Raw genomic sequence first — 19,163 nt, forward strand, 5'->3', positions numbered from 1 at the left:
CCTTCACACCCTAAAGCTTAAAAAAATACTACAGTAGAATATTTCCCTTGGAGTATTTTAATGGAAAGTTTTCTTGTTCTCCATGGTTTTGATTCTCCACGGTGGATGATTCTTAATCTATTTAATGGTTCCTGAAAAAGCCCACACAGTTATTAATTTTTAAGACGGACTGTGACCATTCCCAAGAAGCAGGCTTTTTAAAATGGCTGTTGTCTATTCGAAGCATGAAAAAAATTTTGAGAAGAAAAATTCATAAGAAGTCATGAATTCTCAGGATAGTTCAGGTTATTTAGTATCTTCAGAGTAAAAATGTGAGGCTAGATCTCAAATGTGTCTCAATACTAATTCTGGACGTTGTCCTTGGCTTTTAAAAAAAGCTTCTGGACATCCACTTCTACCTACGTTAAGAAATTAATTTTCTTCCCATCCTGGGTTTTCAGATAACGAGTCAGGATTCAGGTGACACACTCAATCTTTTAAAACAACACTCACAGCAAAGCCTTGCGGTTTAAGGTTTTTATCCCTGTCCCCTTGTCTCAAAACAGCAGGACCAAATATATCCAGGGAGAGCCGAAGAAAACAGCTCCCATGAAGGTTCCTGGCAGGGAGCCCATGGAAAAAGGATCCAACTTGATTCATTTCTCATCACCAATTTTGAAGTTCTGGTGACACATTTAGAAAAACGGCGGTTGAAATACCTCTCTTTTTATTGGAATCACTTTCATGTGTCTTACTTTTCTGGGCTGTTTTGTTTATTATCTTTTAGAACATCTTGCTGAGATGGCTGCTAGTCTCAAGCGTCCAGACACAGGAGCTTCCGGCCTCCCTGGGAAACCTGGACTACCTGGTCCCCCAGGACCCCCTGGCCAGAACGGTTTCCCAGGCCACATAGGACTTCGTGGCCTCCCAGGGATTAAAGGTCCCCCTGGTGCTCTTGGTTTGAGGGGACCTAAAGGTAAGCCATTTTTCCCAGATGAAACCGGAAACATGCATTGTTCTTTTCCAGATGTATTCACAGGTCCTACCAAGCTCCAGATAGCCTGTGAGATATGATGTATTGTTCTCTTTTACAATGGTGATGGTAAAGATTAGAAAAATGTTATATTATATGCTCTTGACCTTGCTGTAGGACAGCAGTAGACTAAATACTATCGTTAAGGTCCTTTGACTTTCAGCACTGATCTTTTTCAATTATACTGTGTTTCAATCATTGCTCCAAATAAACTTTACGGGACCTTATGAAGGATCATTCAGCTTTCTTTCTTTCTTTTTTTTTTGAGACCTTAAAAACATTGTAGAGCTCTTCTAAGGCGTCAAGCAGTCTTAGAATGTTTGTTTCTGTTACTTAAACTAACACCATTTGTTAGCATAAGAAAAATTAAAACATGAGTTGAAACTGTCTACCCCTTCTTCTACAAAATGACACTGGATATTTAGTTTTGATGAATTCTTTTTTCAGCTCAGTAAATCTAACTATTCCTTCTTTAACTTGTGAGAGAGAGTGAGAGAGTTTGTTTCTTCCTCTTTTATTTAAAGCACGTTAAACCCTTGCATTCAGGATTTTGCGGAAAAACAGCGTTGTGAGTGTGTTAGGTATTTAGCAGGACTTGCAGAAGGACTGCTTGCCTCAGATGGCTTTGGCTATTTGATGTAAGTAAATATGTCAGCTTGGGGTGTGCGTGCCCTGGGTAATTTACAGAGGGGACTAAATAAAGTGAAGAGTTTCTGTATCATGTTGAGTGACCGAGGGCTCTCTGGAGAATGTCAGAAAGGCGTGTCATCAAAAGTAAGAGAGGGACTTTCGTTTTTTAAATGCTGGTGCTCCAATTAGGATTAAACATTATGGTGTGAATGATCAGAGGGCAAGCAAGCTGCCTTTTTGGACTTATAAATGAATTGCTGATGCATTTGGATAACTGCAACCTCAGCTGGAATAATTACGTTGATTATATATACTTTCTGGCATGTGCATGTTAATAAATGAGCCCTAATTGGGGGTCCTTGTAAGCCAGGCATAATTTCAAAGATTTCAGAAGCTAGACCAAATCAAATATGGAGAGAACTCTCAGTTCATCCTAAAGAGAACTGGTTATTTTCTCTGGGAAAATCACATAGCCATTCCTCGTTGCCCTGCTAGTCCAGGAATTCACACTGTAGGTGCTTTCTCTATGGTTAGCCCCTGCTCACTCTGTAAACCATTTCTAAGAAACTCCAGTGCCTTGGGCGGTTGTTGACATAGTTGGCTCTGTAGTGCCAGAGCCCACGGATGACTCCTCAGCTGCCCTGAGTTCACTGTAGAGCAGCGGTTCTGCAAGAGGTGTCCTTGGAGCATCAGTGTCACCAGGACGTGTTAGGAATGCAGGTTCTCCAGCCCAACCCAGACCCACTGCTCAGAAACTTTGTGGGTGGGGGTGGGGGTGGGGGCAGCAGTCTGAGTTCTAAGGAGCCTCCAGGAAATTCTGATGCAGCTGAATGCTCATGTAGAGCAGTCGCTGGATTTCCCACTGAAAAGGGACACCTTGCCGGGACTATAGAAATCACAGCCCTATTGTGTTTGGCTAAAAGGAAGTCTCCATATTTGGGCAGAGCTTAACTTTGAATTAGTAACACAACTCTCTCCCGAAGTCCCACCTTTTCCCTTTCAGAAGTGAAAATGCCTAGGTGATTTTGGTAGGCTAGGAGAGTCTGACTACAGTAGCATTTCTCAGCCAGGGCTGCTCACTGGAACCACCCGAGGAGCTTTAAAAATGACTCATGTCTGGGTCCCATTCCCAGAGATTCTGATTTAATTGGTCTGGGCATCAAGACTGAAAAATATACCCTGGTGATTTTAATGTGCAACTAGGGCTGAGAACCACTGGTAACAAAGGTGAAATGTTTGGGAAACTTTCTGGGTTCAAAGCTCTAAGCAGCATTGAATCGTGGTTGGGTTGGGCTGTGTTGGGCCTAGCAGATAAACCTAATTTTGAGAGGAAGAAAACTATATTTCTATGTTTGGAACCTGAAAAGTGTCTCTACTGCTAAGATCATTTATCAAGCATTGCTTGACCATAGAAGGGATTTTCCCCTAATTTTTCTTCAGTATTTATGACATAGTCTATAATCTAGTCCTTTTCTTTTTTGTAAAAGACTTTCTTTCCCCAGCCCTCTCATCCCTTTCTTGTCACTGGATTCCTTTAAAGCAGCATCTTGTCTCAGTTTCACTTCTTAAAATTTGGGTTATGTGCAAAAAGGTACAATCCGATTTTCTTTATCAATCAACCCTGTCACACATTTGGAAATGTATGATTCTAGGTAACTGGACTAGACCTTTCTTGTCCCACTACATATATTAACAGTGTTTAATAGAAAACTTATAGTGTGCTACTATCCAAGGGTTACAGGCCAAATTTTCCCTGAGAATAAACACTTTACCGTTTGACACATAAATGGTCAGCCTATTAGAGAAGAGATGTATTTCATGGTCACGTGTTGCCTTTTGCCTATGCCTAATAAAGAAGGAATGGTATGAGTCTTGCTCTGCTGTATAGTCACTTTGAGAGTCTTTTTCCAGAGAAATTGCCACATAAATAACACAGAACTAAGTTTTACTACAGCTTTCAATACTTCAGGTTATGTCTTAATCAAATCTTTTCCTCCTAAAATATTACTGTGAAAAACACAATGAAACATTTTCAATAGGACCTAGTAGAAATAATAATCAAATCATAATCAAAGCTTAAATTGTATTTTAAATTATTTTTGTTTCTCATCAACATGTTTTACACAATATTATACAGACATGGTAGGGCCAAAGCCCTTGCCTTAAGCACATTTTGTGTGTATATGCAAGCAGAAACATAACTAACTGGCCTTATGTTCACTTTGCTTAGTATTAAGTCAGTCTTTCATGTTATAAATACCATTTTCAAATGTTCATGGTGTAGATTAATTTTAAGTCCTGTGAGTAAGGCTGCATACTTTTTTGGATATTTTATTGTGAGTCAGACAGACCTCTCAATATGTAAATGAAGGTTGAGGAAATACAGTAATAATTGTGACCAACACCTTTTTCAATATTAATCTGCTCACATGAGGATGGACCATCAATTATAGCTTTTGAATAAATGAAATAAATAGCAACTATGGAACAATGTTAAAAATTTTAGCCACTCTGTTTGTAATGAGCTGTTTTTCTACTCAAACTGCATTTTCTCCTTCATACCTTATGTAAAGCCTATTTTATAAGCTCTTTATAAGTATTTTCTGACACAATAGGCTAGCAAAGGTGGACCTTTAGTTCCTTGAGCTGCTTTTTGAACATCTCAAAAGAAGTCATGACCAGGGTTAGAAGAAGTAGATAACCCTGGTGATAAACAAGACCACAGTTTGCTGTGGAGCAGCAGTTTGCAGGGTGGCTTTGTCTTGGAGCCCATCTAAAATTTGTTTTTCTATGGCCGATAAACAAAATACAGCATCACAATGAAGACAGAGGTTAGTATTATGCATCTTATCCCTGGCAAGCAGCACTTTGCAGTTGACATGGCCTCACACCGGACTGTGTTTTTAACTTCCAGTGTCCCTGTGAAAGTTGCGTTTTAATTTATAATCTTCATCTCACATCTTCAAAAACTATGGCATATTTACAGACTCTCTTCTCATTGTCAGTGTCCAGAATTACAGTGATAGGGTATTTAAGTTGCTAAGTTGACAAGCATGTTTAAGTTGTTAGTTTTTAAAATGCCAATTGTCATATCTTCCTAGTACAGTAGGCCCTATTGATGAGTGTGAAAAAAATTGGCCTATGTGAATAGGAGTTCATCCTGAGCTCTATATCCTTACATAGTATTTATATAAATTTAAATAGTCTTGAAAATGTAGTTGATTTATCATAAAAACTCACACGAGGACATTCACAGTTAAAACTCAAAGTATGAGTTAAATATTCCTTCATGATTAGATATTTTTGACTATTTGACTATTGTGTCAATGGTTATATAGCTATGCTTCCTATTTTTGTTGTGTACATGCCTTTGTTTTTAAAATGATAACTAATGACTCAGTATTGAATGAGGTTGGGCTGACACAGATGTTGGAAAAAATGATGATGTATAGAGTTTGTTACAAAATGCCATTGCATTTTCTAAAACTGTAGAAAAGAATATAATACTATACCAATGGGATAGGAGGATAATGCCTTCTAGTAGGAGCAGTAGATGTCATTTAGGACCAGCTAACTAAAGTATTAGAGCACTTAGTTAATGAGGCCATGTCTCTGGGTTTGGTCTCTGCAGGAGCCAGGATAATTAACGCAGCTTTGTTCTGTGACTGCTGAATCCCTAAATTTAATCAACTGTCTTGCAAATACACATGGCTGGTTGCAATCCAAAGCATATTCCCTGTCAGTAATGACTCCGTAGTGAAATGTAGGCACTTTTGACAGCACACTTTAAATTTTGGACATTCACTAATTTGTTTTCGGTAATAGTAAATTTACACTGTTCAAGAATTTAAAAATGTATAAAAAGATATTTAGTGAATGTTGCCACACAGCAGCCTACCCGTCTGTCTCCTCGTACCTGCCCCTAAAGAAAGGAGAGTCTGTGACATGGATCCTTTCAGGGACTTTGCTTCACCTTTGTGCTTACACCTTATGTCTCCATTTGGCCCCAAAATATGGCTGGCTAGTCAAAGACAGGTACGACTCCACACAGGGGGTGGGTGGGGGGTGGGGGCAACCCAAGCCAGACGCAGCTGTGTGGGGACCATCTGGGGAACTCACGGGGTTGATAGAGGTGGGCACAGCCCCCTACCTTACCCGGCTAAGGGGAGCCTCTGCCTCTGTGGCTGCATTCCTTCCCACAACCTGCAGGGGGAGTGATTCAGTGGTGTGCTCTCCATCTATTCATATGCATAAAGGTTTTGTCCCTCCGGGAAATACATACATCCTGAGACTTAGGATTCTGCTGCCTGCAGGCAAGGGTGATTGTCTTGAATCAGTTTCCTATTATAATGTACGGGATTCACAGATCTTGAGATTGACAAGCTTTATCTCCTTTACTTCCTCACCTAACTAATAAAACTTATGCATTGGCCCGATTTGGGGCTCAGTCCTTGAGGCTGGAGACCCTTGGACCCGCTTGCACATGATTCTTGGCTACTGTCTTTCTTAACCCTGCGCCGCCCTCCTCACTCCCCACAACCCTCGTTGCGCAGGACGAGACAAGTGAAGAGTTTCTCTGCCAATCCTGTCTCCCATCTGCCTAGTTTCCTTTATTCTTCCTATTAGGTAATCACTATCATTTATTTCTTACATATCCTTACTGACAATAATGTACAAGGCTATATGAATACACATTTTTCATGCATTCTTTAAAAAACAAATCATATTGTCCTTTAGTAAGTGATCTGCACCTTGTTTTTTTTTTCACTTAACAACATGTCTTGGAGATGTCAAAGAGAGCATCCTGCTTCTGCTTCACAGCTGCATAGTATTCCATTCTGTGGAAGTACCATAATGTATTTAACTCTGTAATGGACATTTAGATTGTTTGCAATCTTCTGCTATTACAGCAAGGCTGCAGTGAACAACAGTGAATATATTTCATTTTTGTAAAAATATCAACATAAGATCTATATTTCCAGGATAAATTCCTAGAAGTGGAATTGCTGGGTAAAATGGTACTTCCATTTGCAATTTTGAGAGGGATTGTCAAATTACCCAAGAGACTGTACCAATTTACACTCTTATCAGGGATGTGCAATAGTGTATTTTTCCACAGACTTGCTAGCATATGTTTAATTAAGCTTTGGAACTTTTGCTTATCTTATATGTTAAAATAGCATCCTTGTTCTACATTTATATTAACTGTGTTATGAGAGTGAAGTCAGGGAATTTTTCATATATTTAAGAGCCATTTTTATTTTCTTTTACTGACTTTCCTGCTCATGTATTCTGCTTATTTTTTATTGCATTGTTGGTCTTTTTTGTATTGATTTTAGGAACTCTTAGGATTTTGAATTATAATAGAAGTCCAACTCAAATCTAAGCTTATGAAACAATTCTCCCTTGTTTTCCTCTGGTTCCTAAATTACATTTAAAATATTTGATACATTTGTAATTTATCCTGGATTATGGTGTAAGGAAGAGATCCAACTTTTCTTATTTCCAGTTGGCTACCGACTTTTCCAACACTATTGAATTATTCAACTTTTCCCCACTTTAAGATGGCACCTTTATTACAAACAAAATTCTTGCATGTAGGTGGGTCTATTTTCAGACTTTCTATTCTGTTTCATTGGTCTATTTATGTACCAGTATCACAACATTTTAATTGGTTTAATATTTGGTAGGATTAATTCCCTTCATATTGCCTTTCCTTTTTGGAGTTTTTATGGCTAGTTTGGCTTATGTTTTGTTTTTTTTTTCTACACAAACTTCAGACTCACCTCTCTGGTTAAAAAAAAATAAAATAAAATCTGTATTTTTATGGGGATCATGATGAAATTTCCTCTTAGGGAGAACTGACAACTTTAAATGATGCTACTCTTCCATAAGAAATTTTTCCAAATCTTTTTGTATCCTTTAGAAATGTTAAGTTTTTTTCATGATGGATTTGCATATTTCTGATTAAACTTTATCCTAGTTATTTTATATTTTAATTGTTAATGTAAATGGGGTCTCTATTTACTACATCTTATTATTGGTTGTTGTTTATATATATGAACATTATTGGTTTCCATATATTAATTTTGCACGTTGATACTTTACTGAATTCTTTTATTGTTTCCAGTAGATTTTGAGTTGATTTTTCTAGGGTTTAAGAAATCACCTGAAAATAGGGATGGTTTTAACTCCTCAAACCAAATGATAAATAATAGTGATAAAATGGGCATCTTTATAATCTTCTGACTGTAGTGGAGCTTCTTATCATGTTTTCCATTAAGCGTCATGCTAGCTTTTGGGTTGAGATAGTCCTTTTTTTATGTTAAGGAGGTAGTCATTGATTCTTATTTTATTGACTGTTGTATTAGAATGCTCAATACAATCAATGCTCAATTCTTTCAAATGTCTTTTCAGCATCTATGGATATGATCATTTGTTTTTCCCCCTTAGATCTATTATTATAATTAACTCAGTTTTTGCATTGCTACATACTACTACAATCTAATTTGTGGCATCTTCATGACCTTTTGGTTTCTGAATTTTGGCTTTGCCTAAAGTTTAAAAAATGCAGAACCTTATTTTTATTGATATATAGAAAAATAATATTTCTCTAATGAAATGCAGGTGACTTGGGAGAAAGGGGAGAACGTGGCCCTCCAGGAAGAGGTCCCAAAGGTTTGCCCGGAGCGATAGGTCTCCCAGGTAAGTGTTGTGTATGGCAGATTGAGGTTGAGAAATTGGTAGCGAATGGATGGTCTGATTGGAAAACATTTTAAAGAACTGCTCTCTGATTACTTAAGCATGTCAAGTGATAATAATGGCTGGCATCAATTTTTCAAGTCCACCTTTAATGAAGAATTAAATGGTCTAAATCATATCTGTGTTCTTTGTGAGAAAATAAACATCAGGACTTGAAATATTAATTTGTTTAATAGATCTTTAAAAATTGTTTCAAGGTCCAGCCACAATGCACTTGTTATAAAATTTTGAATGAATGGAGTTCTCTCCATTTCTAGCCTAGTTGATAGTTTCCTGTTAATTTTAACTAAAAAGTCAGAGCAACAGGAAAATTAATCCAAGTTTTCAAACTATACAGACTATTCATGTTGCACAGGGAGTAACTGAAATTGTACTTTAAAAGCTCATGTTTCAAACATCCTGACCCTCCAGAAACTCATATCCAAATAAATAATAAACCTGAACATTTGTACTCACAGCCACAAAGAGCCACGCACAAGCCACCTATCACTGTGGCCTTGACCGAGGCCACAAAGTAGCCTCTGTGTGAGGAGCCTGGATTCTCTCACTGGGCATCTGTTCTCTCTTTACACACTGGTTACTGTGTCCCCTGGAGTCCAGGCTGCAACACACACTCATCCCTTGGGAAATGACTTACAAGTCCAACTATTGAAGCAGCATAGCAGGACCGAAAGCCAGTGTAAGAGCATGAATAACTTGCTGCCTTCCAGCAAACTCTCTTTTATAGCTGCTCAGGAAGGCTCCCAAGGTGAGAGGGGTCGTGCAGAAAAAGGGTGGCACATGCTTCCACAATGGATTTGGAAAGCTTGGTTTAGGAAAATTTAGAAAAAGAAATGATTATTTTCTAATTCTGCCACAGGTTTACATATTCAATCATGGCTGTAATTGCAGCCCCAAACATAATTGCTTCCTAATTAGATATTTCATTGCTCCTGGGGATTGCTTTCTCATGAAAATATGTTTTAAAAATATGAATATTTTTGGAGACAGCTTAAACACCACCTTTCTAAAACTGTGGGTCTGTCAAGATGTTTTCACAAATTGATAATGTTTTGTGATTGAAAAAAGAAACTTTCATGATTGGAAAAGGAAAGAATCAGGTTTGGGACTATATGGAGCCAAGTAAAGAATATTTTAGATAAGTCTGGGTTCCTTGATGGGTGTTTACAAGAGAGAAAAAGAAAATATAATTTACTGAGTGCTTTTCTCCTTTATCAATAGTAGCAATAGGAAGTTCTAAAGCTGATAAAAATATCATCATTACAATGTATTTATCTATATATGTATAGGATAAACTTACAATTTCTCATTTTCCCATATTGTTGACAAATCACTTAACAGTTCTTGGACCAGTGACCTGCACTACTGGCAAGATTTTCCTTTATCAAAAATATATTATGGTTTCTTGTGCCTCTTTAAAAAAATCTGTTGTTGAACCACACTTTAAGTTTAGAAATGGGAAGATTGAGGAATACCAGCTCTGTGTGTGCAGTGTTCCAAAATGCCACGAGGGGGCGCATTTTCCCTCACATGCAGTAATCCACTAGATTCCCTGAGCCTGACTGGAAGGGGATCTCAAATGCTCTTGGGGCGTTCATTGCTCTGTTGTAAAGGGACTTGGCTGATTTGCTTTTTAGTGCATTAGACATCCATGTATGGGCAACATGGTAAGGACAAGGTCATCACTGATATCTCCACCTGGCCCTCCTTTTGTCTCCCTTATGAAAACATTAAATTTGTCACAGCTGGTCTTAGATTTAATACTTAAATCTGAATTGTTCAAAAAAAAAAAAAAAAAGTTAGGGGCTCCCTTTCTCAGGACTCCTAAGACCTGCCCTTTTCCTTTCTGCCTTTTGCCAGTCCTTGCCCCTTCCTTCCTGGTGCCACCCTAAAATCTGGCCTTTCTTTCTCTGGGCTTTCATTACATTTTCATTGAGAAGATATTTGACATTATTTAGTGAAAAGTCTAAGTTCCAGATTACTTTTTTAAACATTAAGGCTAACTTTCAAAACGTGAAGTTTTCTACAAGTTTTAGCACACAGGCACAAAGGGGCCATATTTATCGCATTCTTTGAGGCACCAGTTGGGGACTTTGGATTTTAGGTCAGCTCACATTCCCTTTTCTCTGCATAAATATGCTCAGCTAACAATTTCCCAAATTCGTCAAGTTCTTGAACAAGAGTTTTTAAGGTCTGTCCTCCTCTAAAGCTAGTATTCCGGAAGTGGGCTATTGGGAGTGTGGGCTCCACAATTCAGACATCCTGAGTTCAAATCTTGGCTCTGTCACTTACTAGCCTTATGACATTGTGCACGTTACTTAACTGCTCTGTGCCTCAGTTTCCCCATTTATAAAATAGCGATAACAGTATAGCTGTGATAGTGTAATTTTGAGAAATCAATCCATGTAAAGTGCTTAGGACAGTTTCTGGCCATACTAAGTGTTCAAGAAATGTTTGTTATTATCACAATTATTACTATAACAAACCCACTTTTGTGCTCTTTGAGGTTGATGAAGGTGAGTTGGGGACACCACCGGACCCGAGTTAAACCCTTGCAGACTTTTTCTTCTGCTTTCGATGGGCAATAATAAGCTACTCTTCTCTCAGTCAGCACCACCCCTAACACCTCAGACCTTCCCTCCACAAAAATCTACTTCAACTCCCAATCACAAATGCCAAGTATTGACTGGCAGTAAATTATTTCACTGATTAATTGACCACTGAGAACCTGGGCCATTTTTCATTTCCCTGGTAGAGCCTGGAATGCGATTAGGAATGTGATTTCTGGCCTGTGACAAACATAACTGCAATAGGACATTAGTACCTGGAGGAACCTTCAATATTACTCTGGAGGAGCTGTCTGGTACCTTCCAGGTAAATACACATCTTCCCTAAACGAAAGAGCCTTCAGAACAAGATATTTTACAACCTTCTTTGTTGTCCCTCATATTGGATTTGGGATCAAATTCTCCTGAGTGGAAAAAAGATCATTTGGTCATTCTTCTTTGTGCTAACATATCTGATATATTTGAAAAAATGTAACCTATACTTTCCTATCAATGTCAGAATGCCTTTATTCTCTCTGGACAGTTTTAGTTCTCTGTCTCCCCTTCATATCTCTTTTGGTTCAATGTTAAGTATCGCATGGCCCTTTGGGGTTGTAGTGCTACCATATGGACCATAGATTATTATTATAACCATTACATTGACTGCCATTTTGGATGTAGTGCTCTGTTGTTGAAAAAGGACACATATGCCACCCAGTTTGTTTCTCACAGTCAGAAGTAGGCAGGGCAGGTATTTAAGAAGTCTGGGCTCTGGAACCAGCCTGCCAGGTTATTTTCTCTGTTACTTTGCTCTTACTTATTTTCAGCTACTCCACCTCTTACTGCTTCAGTTTCTTCTCTGTATAATGGGAATAATCACCACACCTACCCTACTGAGTTATTTACGAAGGTCTATGTATATGTCAATACCTGTGAAACATGTAGACTAGTGCCTGGCATATGGCAAATATTCTGCAAATGTAGCTGTTATTATTATTGTTATTCCTCTTTTTATATTTAAGGAAATAGAGGCTTAACAAAGGTCACATGTCCTGACAAAGGTCTCCCAGGTAATAAGTGGCAGAGACAAATATTTATGCTTCCTGTACCCAGGCTTACTTAGTAGACAAAATGATGGAAGGCTGTCCAGTAATATGATTGGTTTGTTCTCGGTGCCCCAGCCATCTGACTTTGGCATGTCTCATAATCACTTAGTGTCTTGATTCCCTTTCTGTCTCTCTCATAGAGCTGTGGGATCACATTAAAGACCCTGGGACTTTAGAGTCCCTCCCAATCTCCCCACCCCCCCTTCAGTTTCTTACCAGAGGCCTTCAGTGCTATTATCTGATTAGATCGTCTCATTATGGGTAACTCTATGCCTGCTGCCACCCAACTTGCCTATTTACTACCAGTTCCTTGACATTCTGAGGATATTAAGGAAAAGTGTGTAAAAATGGGTCCTGACTTCCTCTGTGTGTATTCAAATTTATGAGGGAATGGAGTAAGTTAAATGAGGAATCGTATGTAAGTGACCACCAGGAATCTGACTTGTGAGCTGAGTTGCTTTTCCCTTTTTGGACATGGAGAATAGAGCTAGCTTTGTGCTGGGCCACAGTAGGTGAATGGGCTATTCAGGTTTCTTGTGCAAAATACGCATATAGGTGATCTTTGCTTGTGACTATTGAGTGGAAAAAAATAAAACCCAAAACCAAAAACAAAGGGCACACTCAGTTTAGGCTTAAGTTTAGCAGTAGTCATCCTATTTCCTGCAGCTTTTTTATTTGGTGGTAGGGATCTTATATAAACAAGCCACTTCAAATCAACTTCTTAAACACATATGCTTTGTCAAATACCCCAAAAGTAAGCTCAGCAAAAGGTGAGAAATATAAGATAGTCCCCAGCATATACAAAAATTTTACATAGCCAACCAATTACTCATCAAATACCCTCTGTAAGGCTGAAAATTATTTGAAGGTTTTTGTTTTTCTTTTAAAGCCCGCATACATAGTCCCATTAATTCTGTAGGTCATATTAGATCCTTCAGAATGGTCCATCTGGGATTGGCCTCCATTGATGTAACATGACTTCCCTCTAGTGTTGGCACAGAGAATGACAGACATTCATTTTTAAAAATCACGCAATATTTGGCAATGCCACTTTGATAGGTCCTTGGAATTTCAGAAAACTGTGTATGTGATCCTTAGGCAGTTAGTGTAGCTAACGCACCCATCAGGCAGACAGAAGAGAATGAGAACACTTCAGATCTGTGCTCTGTTCTTAATACTTGAAAAATAGTTTATAGATATTCAATGCAGCTACTGGACTTCTTGAATGACTTCTACTGTGACATTGCTTTACCCCCAAATTAGGCTCTCACACAGTAATTTTAGGGCACCTTTGAGAGTAAACACCCAGGATCAGGGCGCACCAGAAATCGACAATTTATTATGTGAAGGCTGTTCCCCCTCCCTGCCCCGGTCATTTCTACAGGGCAAAACCTCAGAAAAATGTTCTTCTTTTCTTATGAGAGGTAGAACTCTAGAAGAATTAATACTAACTCTTGGCTATTGTGTACTTCCTAGTCAATTTAGGCCCAATGAGTTAAATGCAAACCACCACCACCACCACACACACACCCTCAGCAGAGTTAGAAAACCAATAGGTATGGAAATACAGTTAGGTTGGGTAGTGGGTAAGGGCCCTTGTTTATAACTCCAACACTTTCTAGCTATGTGATTATGGGCGATTAGTTAACCTTCTTAACTCTCAGGATACAAATGAGGAAAATGGATCAATAATGAGCACAGTGCATGGTGCATGGTAAAGGCAAAGCATTTCATAAGTGTTGGTAGTGATGGTGATGATAATGATGATAATGACGCTGACATCACCCAAACCTCTAAAGGATATACTGCTGTCTTTGACAAAGGGAGACTTGGGCTAGATGTGCTTCTCATAAAATAAATCAAGGGTAGACAGGCTGGCTTTGTCAACTGTTTCCTCAAAGGATGAGCAGGAATGTGGAACAAACTCAGCAAGTGAAAAAAACCTCTCTTAAGATTTGTTGAGATGGGAAGCTAAACATGAAAATCTACAAAGCCTTCCTTCTGCTTTTTAATAGCGTTTATTCATTAGAGAATAAATTCTCTTAAATTTAAGGTTTTAGGCAGGAGGCTGGCTTTACAAACGTTAAATAAAATTTTTGAATTAGTTGCTAACATTCTAAATGGAGAGACATGTATTTAATTACTCAGCACCCTACCTTCTCTTGAACATTATCAGAGGTCCTGGCACCACAGGCCCATACTCCCTCACGGCATCGATTAATGTTAGCTGGAGCGGAGCACTGCTGGCATCCACTCTCTAGTTCATCACAGGCCGCAGTCCTCCCAGCTGCCTCCCCCACGCTGTTGTGGAATATCATTATCCAGCCCAATTTTCATTACACTTGTGCCATCGGTTTTCTTCTAGTAAAGACAGCTGGGAGTCTCTTAACCCAGGACCATTTCTTTATAACACTTAGAGTCAGAAACTTGTTTTGTAAAGCACCATATGTTTTGGCTTTAGGGCCATGTGTTTTCTGCTGCAGCTACTCAGCTCTGCCTTGTGGTGCAAAAGTAACTAGAGGCAATATACAAACAAATGACCATGGCTGTGTTCTGATACAACTGTTGACAAGAACAGGAGTTGGCTCATGGGCTACAGTTGGCCCATCCCAACCTACCATACCTGCCTTGTTCCTGTGGTCATTTGGTTTGCAACCTTTCCCTGGGAATTTTCTCCTCTTAATCTTTATTTGATTTTAAGGTAGACCTGGTCTGACTCAGTGGCAACATTGCTACTGATAAAGAACATGAAAATCACCTTTTATATGCCTTTATATCTGGCCTATCTTTTAAACCTTAAAATAATCAACCTTTACCTCCCCCCAGTGTCAGGAGATCTAAATAGGCTCTGCTAAAAGCATGGTCTACTAAAACCTTACAGTGTTTCCCCAAAAATAAGACCTAGCTGGATAATCAGCTCTAATGCATCTTTTGGAGCAAAAATTAATATAATACTCAGTCTTATTTTACGATAATATAAGTATGGGTCTTATCTAACATAATATAATATAAAACTGGGTCTTAATTTTTGCTCCAAAAGATGTATTAGAGCTGACTGTCCAGCTAGGTCTTACTTTCAGGGAAACACGGTATTTATAGGTGCTCTGGATGAGGGAGAAACTTTCTCAGGGGCCTCATCTGCAGGGGAAAAAACCATAATTACCAGCTTCATCTGCACTTAATATAGTCAAATGAAAGCTTATTGGATAAATGAGAGGAAATTATTTCTCTCTACTTATCTATAGCCTTGAGATGGACATTTTCAAAGATAATTATTCTCTTAAGACGTATTCATATTTTATCCTATTACATTACTTTGTGTGGATCTAATTTGTAAGCATAATGGGAAGAATGAGATGTTATATGTAAAATAGGATCTCTAACCTGCCTTCCTTCTAAAAATATATGAGTATATGTAATAAGACTGGACCACTATAATAAACCCAAAAAAAGACATCTGTAATAGATGACTAAAAATAGAAAAGAAAACTAAACACCAAGAAAGAAGGAAAGTAAACCTGAGCAGATATGTAATTGAACATGTAAATTTGGTCTCCACATTTTTGGCCGAATGGACAAATTAAGATGGATGAGATGGAAGGAGGATCTCTATGGAATTATATTATCATCACATATACAGTTTGATTTACACTGGTTTCTTATTGCCACCTTTGCAATAATAGTATGAAACATGGCTGGTGTGATGGGGTAAATGTTCAGCAGAAATCCCTCTTTGCTATGGGTGCCTCACTGGGTGAACCAAAAAACTTTGAATGTGACAAAAGGAAGAAATGCTCTAAAGGAACTAAGACTGTGGTGAAGTTCCCATTGGGGTAAGCTCCTGCAGAGAAGAATGTCACGGAACTTTGTAGGGTGCATTGCATGGTTTCTAAAAGAACATAATCAATAATATTCTCATAATCATAATAGTTCCCATTTATCAGATACTTTGAGGCATGAATTTAATTATAAGGAAGGCATTATCCCATTAGAAACAGAAAAATTAGTGACTTGCTAATGTCACCCTATCCATAAACAGAAGCACTAGAACTTAGACCTATCTGTCTCCAAAACCTGTTCTTCCAACCATTGAGCTATATTTACCCAGTCTGGATATTGATCACTTATTAGAAATAAGGGATGCTGCTATTGGAGTACTGTTCAAAAGAAATATAATGAGAGCCACAAGTTCCAGTAATTTTAAATCTAGTAGCCACATTAAAAAAGTCAAAAGAGGAGATCCAAGATGGTAGAGTAAACACTGTGCCTGTGTCCTTGTGAAGACATTACAATTACAACTAAATTATTGAACAATCAACCTGGAGAACCATCTGAAGTCTAGCCAAACAGAAGACCTATAGTTAAAAATATAAAGAAGCCATGACGGGACTAGTAGGAAGGGTGGAGACGCAGAACAGGCCTCAAACCTCTGTGGCAGTTGAAAATCAGTAGGGATACCTTGGCCATGGAGGTTCCCCCTGGAGGAGTGAGGGTCCCCAGCCCAAGTACTGGTGCTGGGAACAGGAGTTCCCATAACATCTAGCTGTGAAAAACAGTGTGGATTCCGAACATTCGAGTGGGACAGAAGGCTGCAGGAAACCCAGATGTCCTCTTAATGCCTCGCGCACAGACTCACTCATTGGCAGGCACTTACCTTGGGCTCCAGCGGAGAGATGGTAACTCAGGGAGCGTCAGAAACATACGGGAGGCAGACTGAGGTGGAGGGCTGGAGGACAGTTGGCATTTTCCCTGTGAGAGGTGGGTCTTCTTCCCATGCAGTGGGCAGGCAGGCACCATCTTTGCTATGTTGAGCCTGCCCCTACAGGCCAAATCTGAATCTGATTGGCCTGGTGAGCTCCAATGCTCTATCCTGTTGACTCAGCTGGGACACTGCCCCTGTGCCCCCTGCAACTTACCCACAGCTGGAGGCATTTTCTCCATGAGCAGCCAGCCCCTCCCGCATTGGGTTCGTTCTTGAAAAACTATCAGAATCCACACACCCCAGGTGAGCAGTGATTGAAATCAGTGAGATTTTTGCTGAGTCACACCAGGATCAGCACTGGCACCAAACCAGAGTCTACATTAACCTGGTGACCGCAACTCTTCCCACTCTAGTGACTCCCAAAGAACTTGCCTCACTTAACTCACATAGCACATGAGGATTTATCAGTGGCTGAACCATACTGGAGCTGGAACCTGACAAGAGGCCTCTGAGTGTCCTGGCTTTTTATGGAGTTACCTCAGGCTTGGTACTGATGGCAGCCATCCTCGGTTCACAGCATGGTCTCTCCCACGTGCTTCCAGGGTTAGCATAGGCAGCCAACAACTGTAGATCACTTTGTAGCTCCTACCAGGTAGCCCCGGCCAGCCAGGCAGTAGCTGAGTGGGCCTGCATCAGAGCCCTTTCCAAAAGCCTCCAGAACCAACATACATGGAGGATGTCTTCAGAGCACAACAGAGCACCAACCAATCAGCCCCATAAGTGGCAGACACAAAACAGTGGTCTCAATAGGCACCAGAACCTTCTGGGGCGAATCCCACTCAGTGGGGTAAGCCTTCTGCACAGCAGCCCATAAGCTATGGATGTGACCAAACCCCAGAGCCAGTCAGCCTGAGGGTCAATACCATCCACTGATGTGCCAATGACAATCAAGGCTCAACTTTAACAGGAGGGCACATACAACCCACACAAGGGACACTCCTGGAGCACCTGGCTCAGGTGACCAGGTAGACTGTGCCACAGGGCCCCCCACAGGACACCTACTACATTAAGCTACCTGGCCAAGACTGGGAGACATAGCAGATCTACCTAATACATAGAAACAAACACAGAGAGGCAGCCAAAATGAGGAAACAAAGAAATGCATCCTGAATGAAAGAACAGGTGAAAAATCCAGAAAAGGACTGAACGAAATAGAGGCAAGCAACCTACCAAATACAAAATTCAAAACAATGGTTATGAGGATGCTCAAGGAACTTAGTGAGAACTTCCACAAAGAGATAGCAAGCATAAATAAGGACATAGAAACCATAAAAAAGGACCAGTCAGAAGTGAAGAATACAATAACTGAAATGAAGAATGCATTAGAAGGAATCACCAGCAGACTAGATGAAGCAGAGGATTGAATCAGTGATTTGGAAGACAAGGTAGCAGGAAACACCCAATCAGAACAGCAAAAAGAAAAAAAGAATCCTCCCCCCTGCAAAAAAAATGAGGAGAGTTTAAGAGACCACTGGGACAACATCAAACATAACAACATTCACATCATAGGGGTACCCAAAGGAGAAGAGAGAAAACAAGGGATTGAGAACCTATTTGAAGAAATAATGACTGAAAACTTTTCTAACCTGGTGAAGGAAATAGACATACAAGTCCAGGAAGTGCAGAGAATCCCAAACAGGATGAACCCAAACAGGCCCACACCAAGACTCACAATTAGAATGGCAAAGGTTAAAGACAAGGAGAGAATCCTAAAAGCAGTAAGAGAAAGGCAACTAGTAACTTATAAGGGAGCTCCCATAAGATTGTCAGCTGATTTCTCAACAGAAACTTTGCAGGACACAAGGAATTGGCACAAAATATTCAATGTGATGAAAAGCAAGGACTTAGAACAGGAGTACTCTACCCAGCAAGGCTAACATTTAGAATCGAAGGACAGATAAAGAGCTTCCCATACAAGAAAAAGCTAAAGGAGTTCATCACCACCAAACCAGTATTACCAATAATATGGCAATAGGTAAATATCTATCAACAATTAATGTAAATGGATTAAATGCTCCACTCAAAAGACATAGGAAGACTGAATGAATAAGAAAACAAAACCCTTACATAATGCTGCCTACAAGAGACTCACTTCAGATTGAAAGACATACACACTGAAAGTAAAGAAATGGAAAAAGATATTTCATGAAAATGAAAGAAACAAAAACAAAAAAACCTGGGATAGCAATACTTATACCAGACAAAATAGACTTTAAAGCAAAAGCTATAACAAGACACAAAGAAGGACCCAGTAACCTACTTCAGGGTATTTTTCTGAAGAAACCCAAGCATTACTTCAAGGGGATGTGTGCATCCATATGTTCATAGCAGCACTGTTTACAATG

The 19,163-nt window shown here is 39.4% G+C and overlaps 1 protein-coding gene across 1 annotated transcript in view; it reads left to right on the top strand.

Moving 5' to 3' along the window:
- The window catches only part of COL9A1 (collagen type IX alpha 1 chain), a 90,784-nt gene that overhangs the window by 68,159 nt on the left and 3,462 nt on the right, over positions 1-19,163 (top strand). Inside the window, exons 35-36 of the mRNA XM_088795633.1 lie at positions 767-955; positions 8,270-8,347. Coding sequence (XP_088651759.1) covers positions 767-955; positions 8,270-8,347 — 267 coding nt within the window. The remainder of the gene's footprint in view (positions 1-766; positions 956-8,269; positions 8,348-19,163) is intronic.

The sequence above is a fragment of the Rhinolophus sinicus genome, chromosome 2 (assembly GCF_057876585.1).
Source record: "Rhinolophus sinicus isolate RSI-liver-muscle chromosome 2, RSI-T2T, whole genome shotgun sequence".
Lineage (NCBI taxonomy): Eukaryota > Metazoa > Chordata > Mammalia > Chiroptera > Rhinolophidae > Rhinolophus > Rhinolophus sinicus.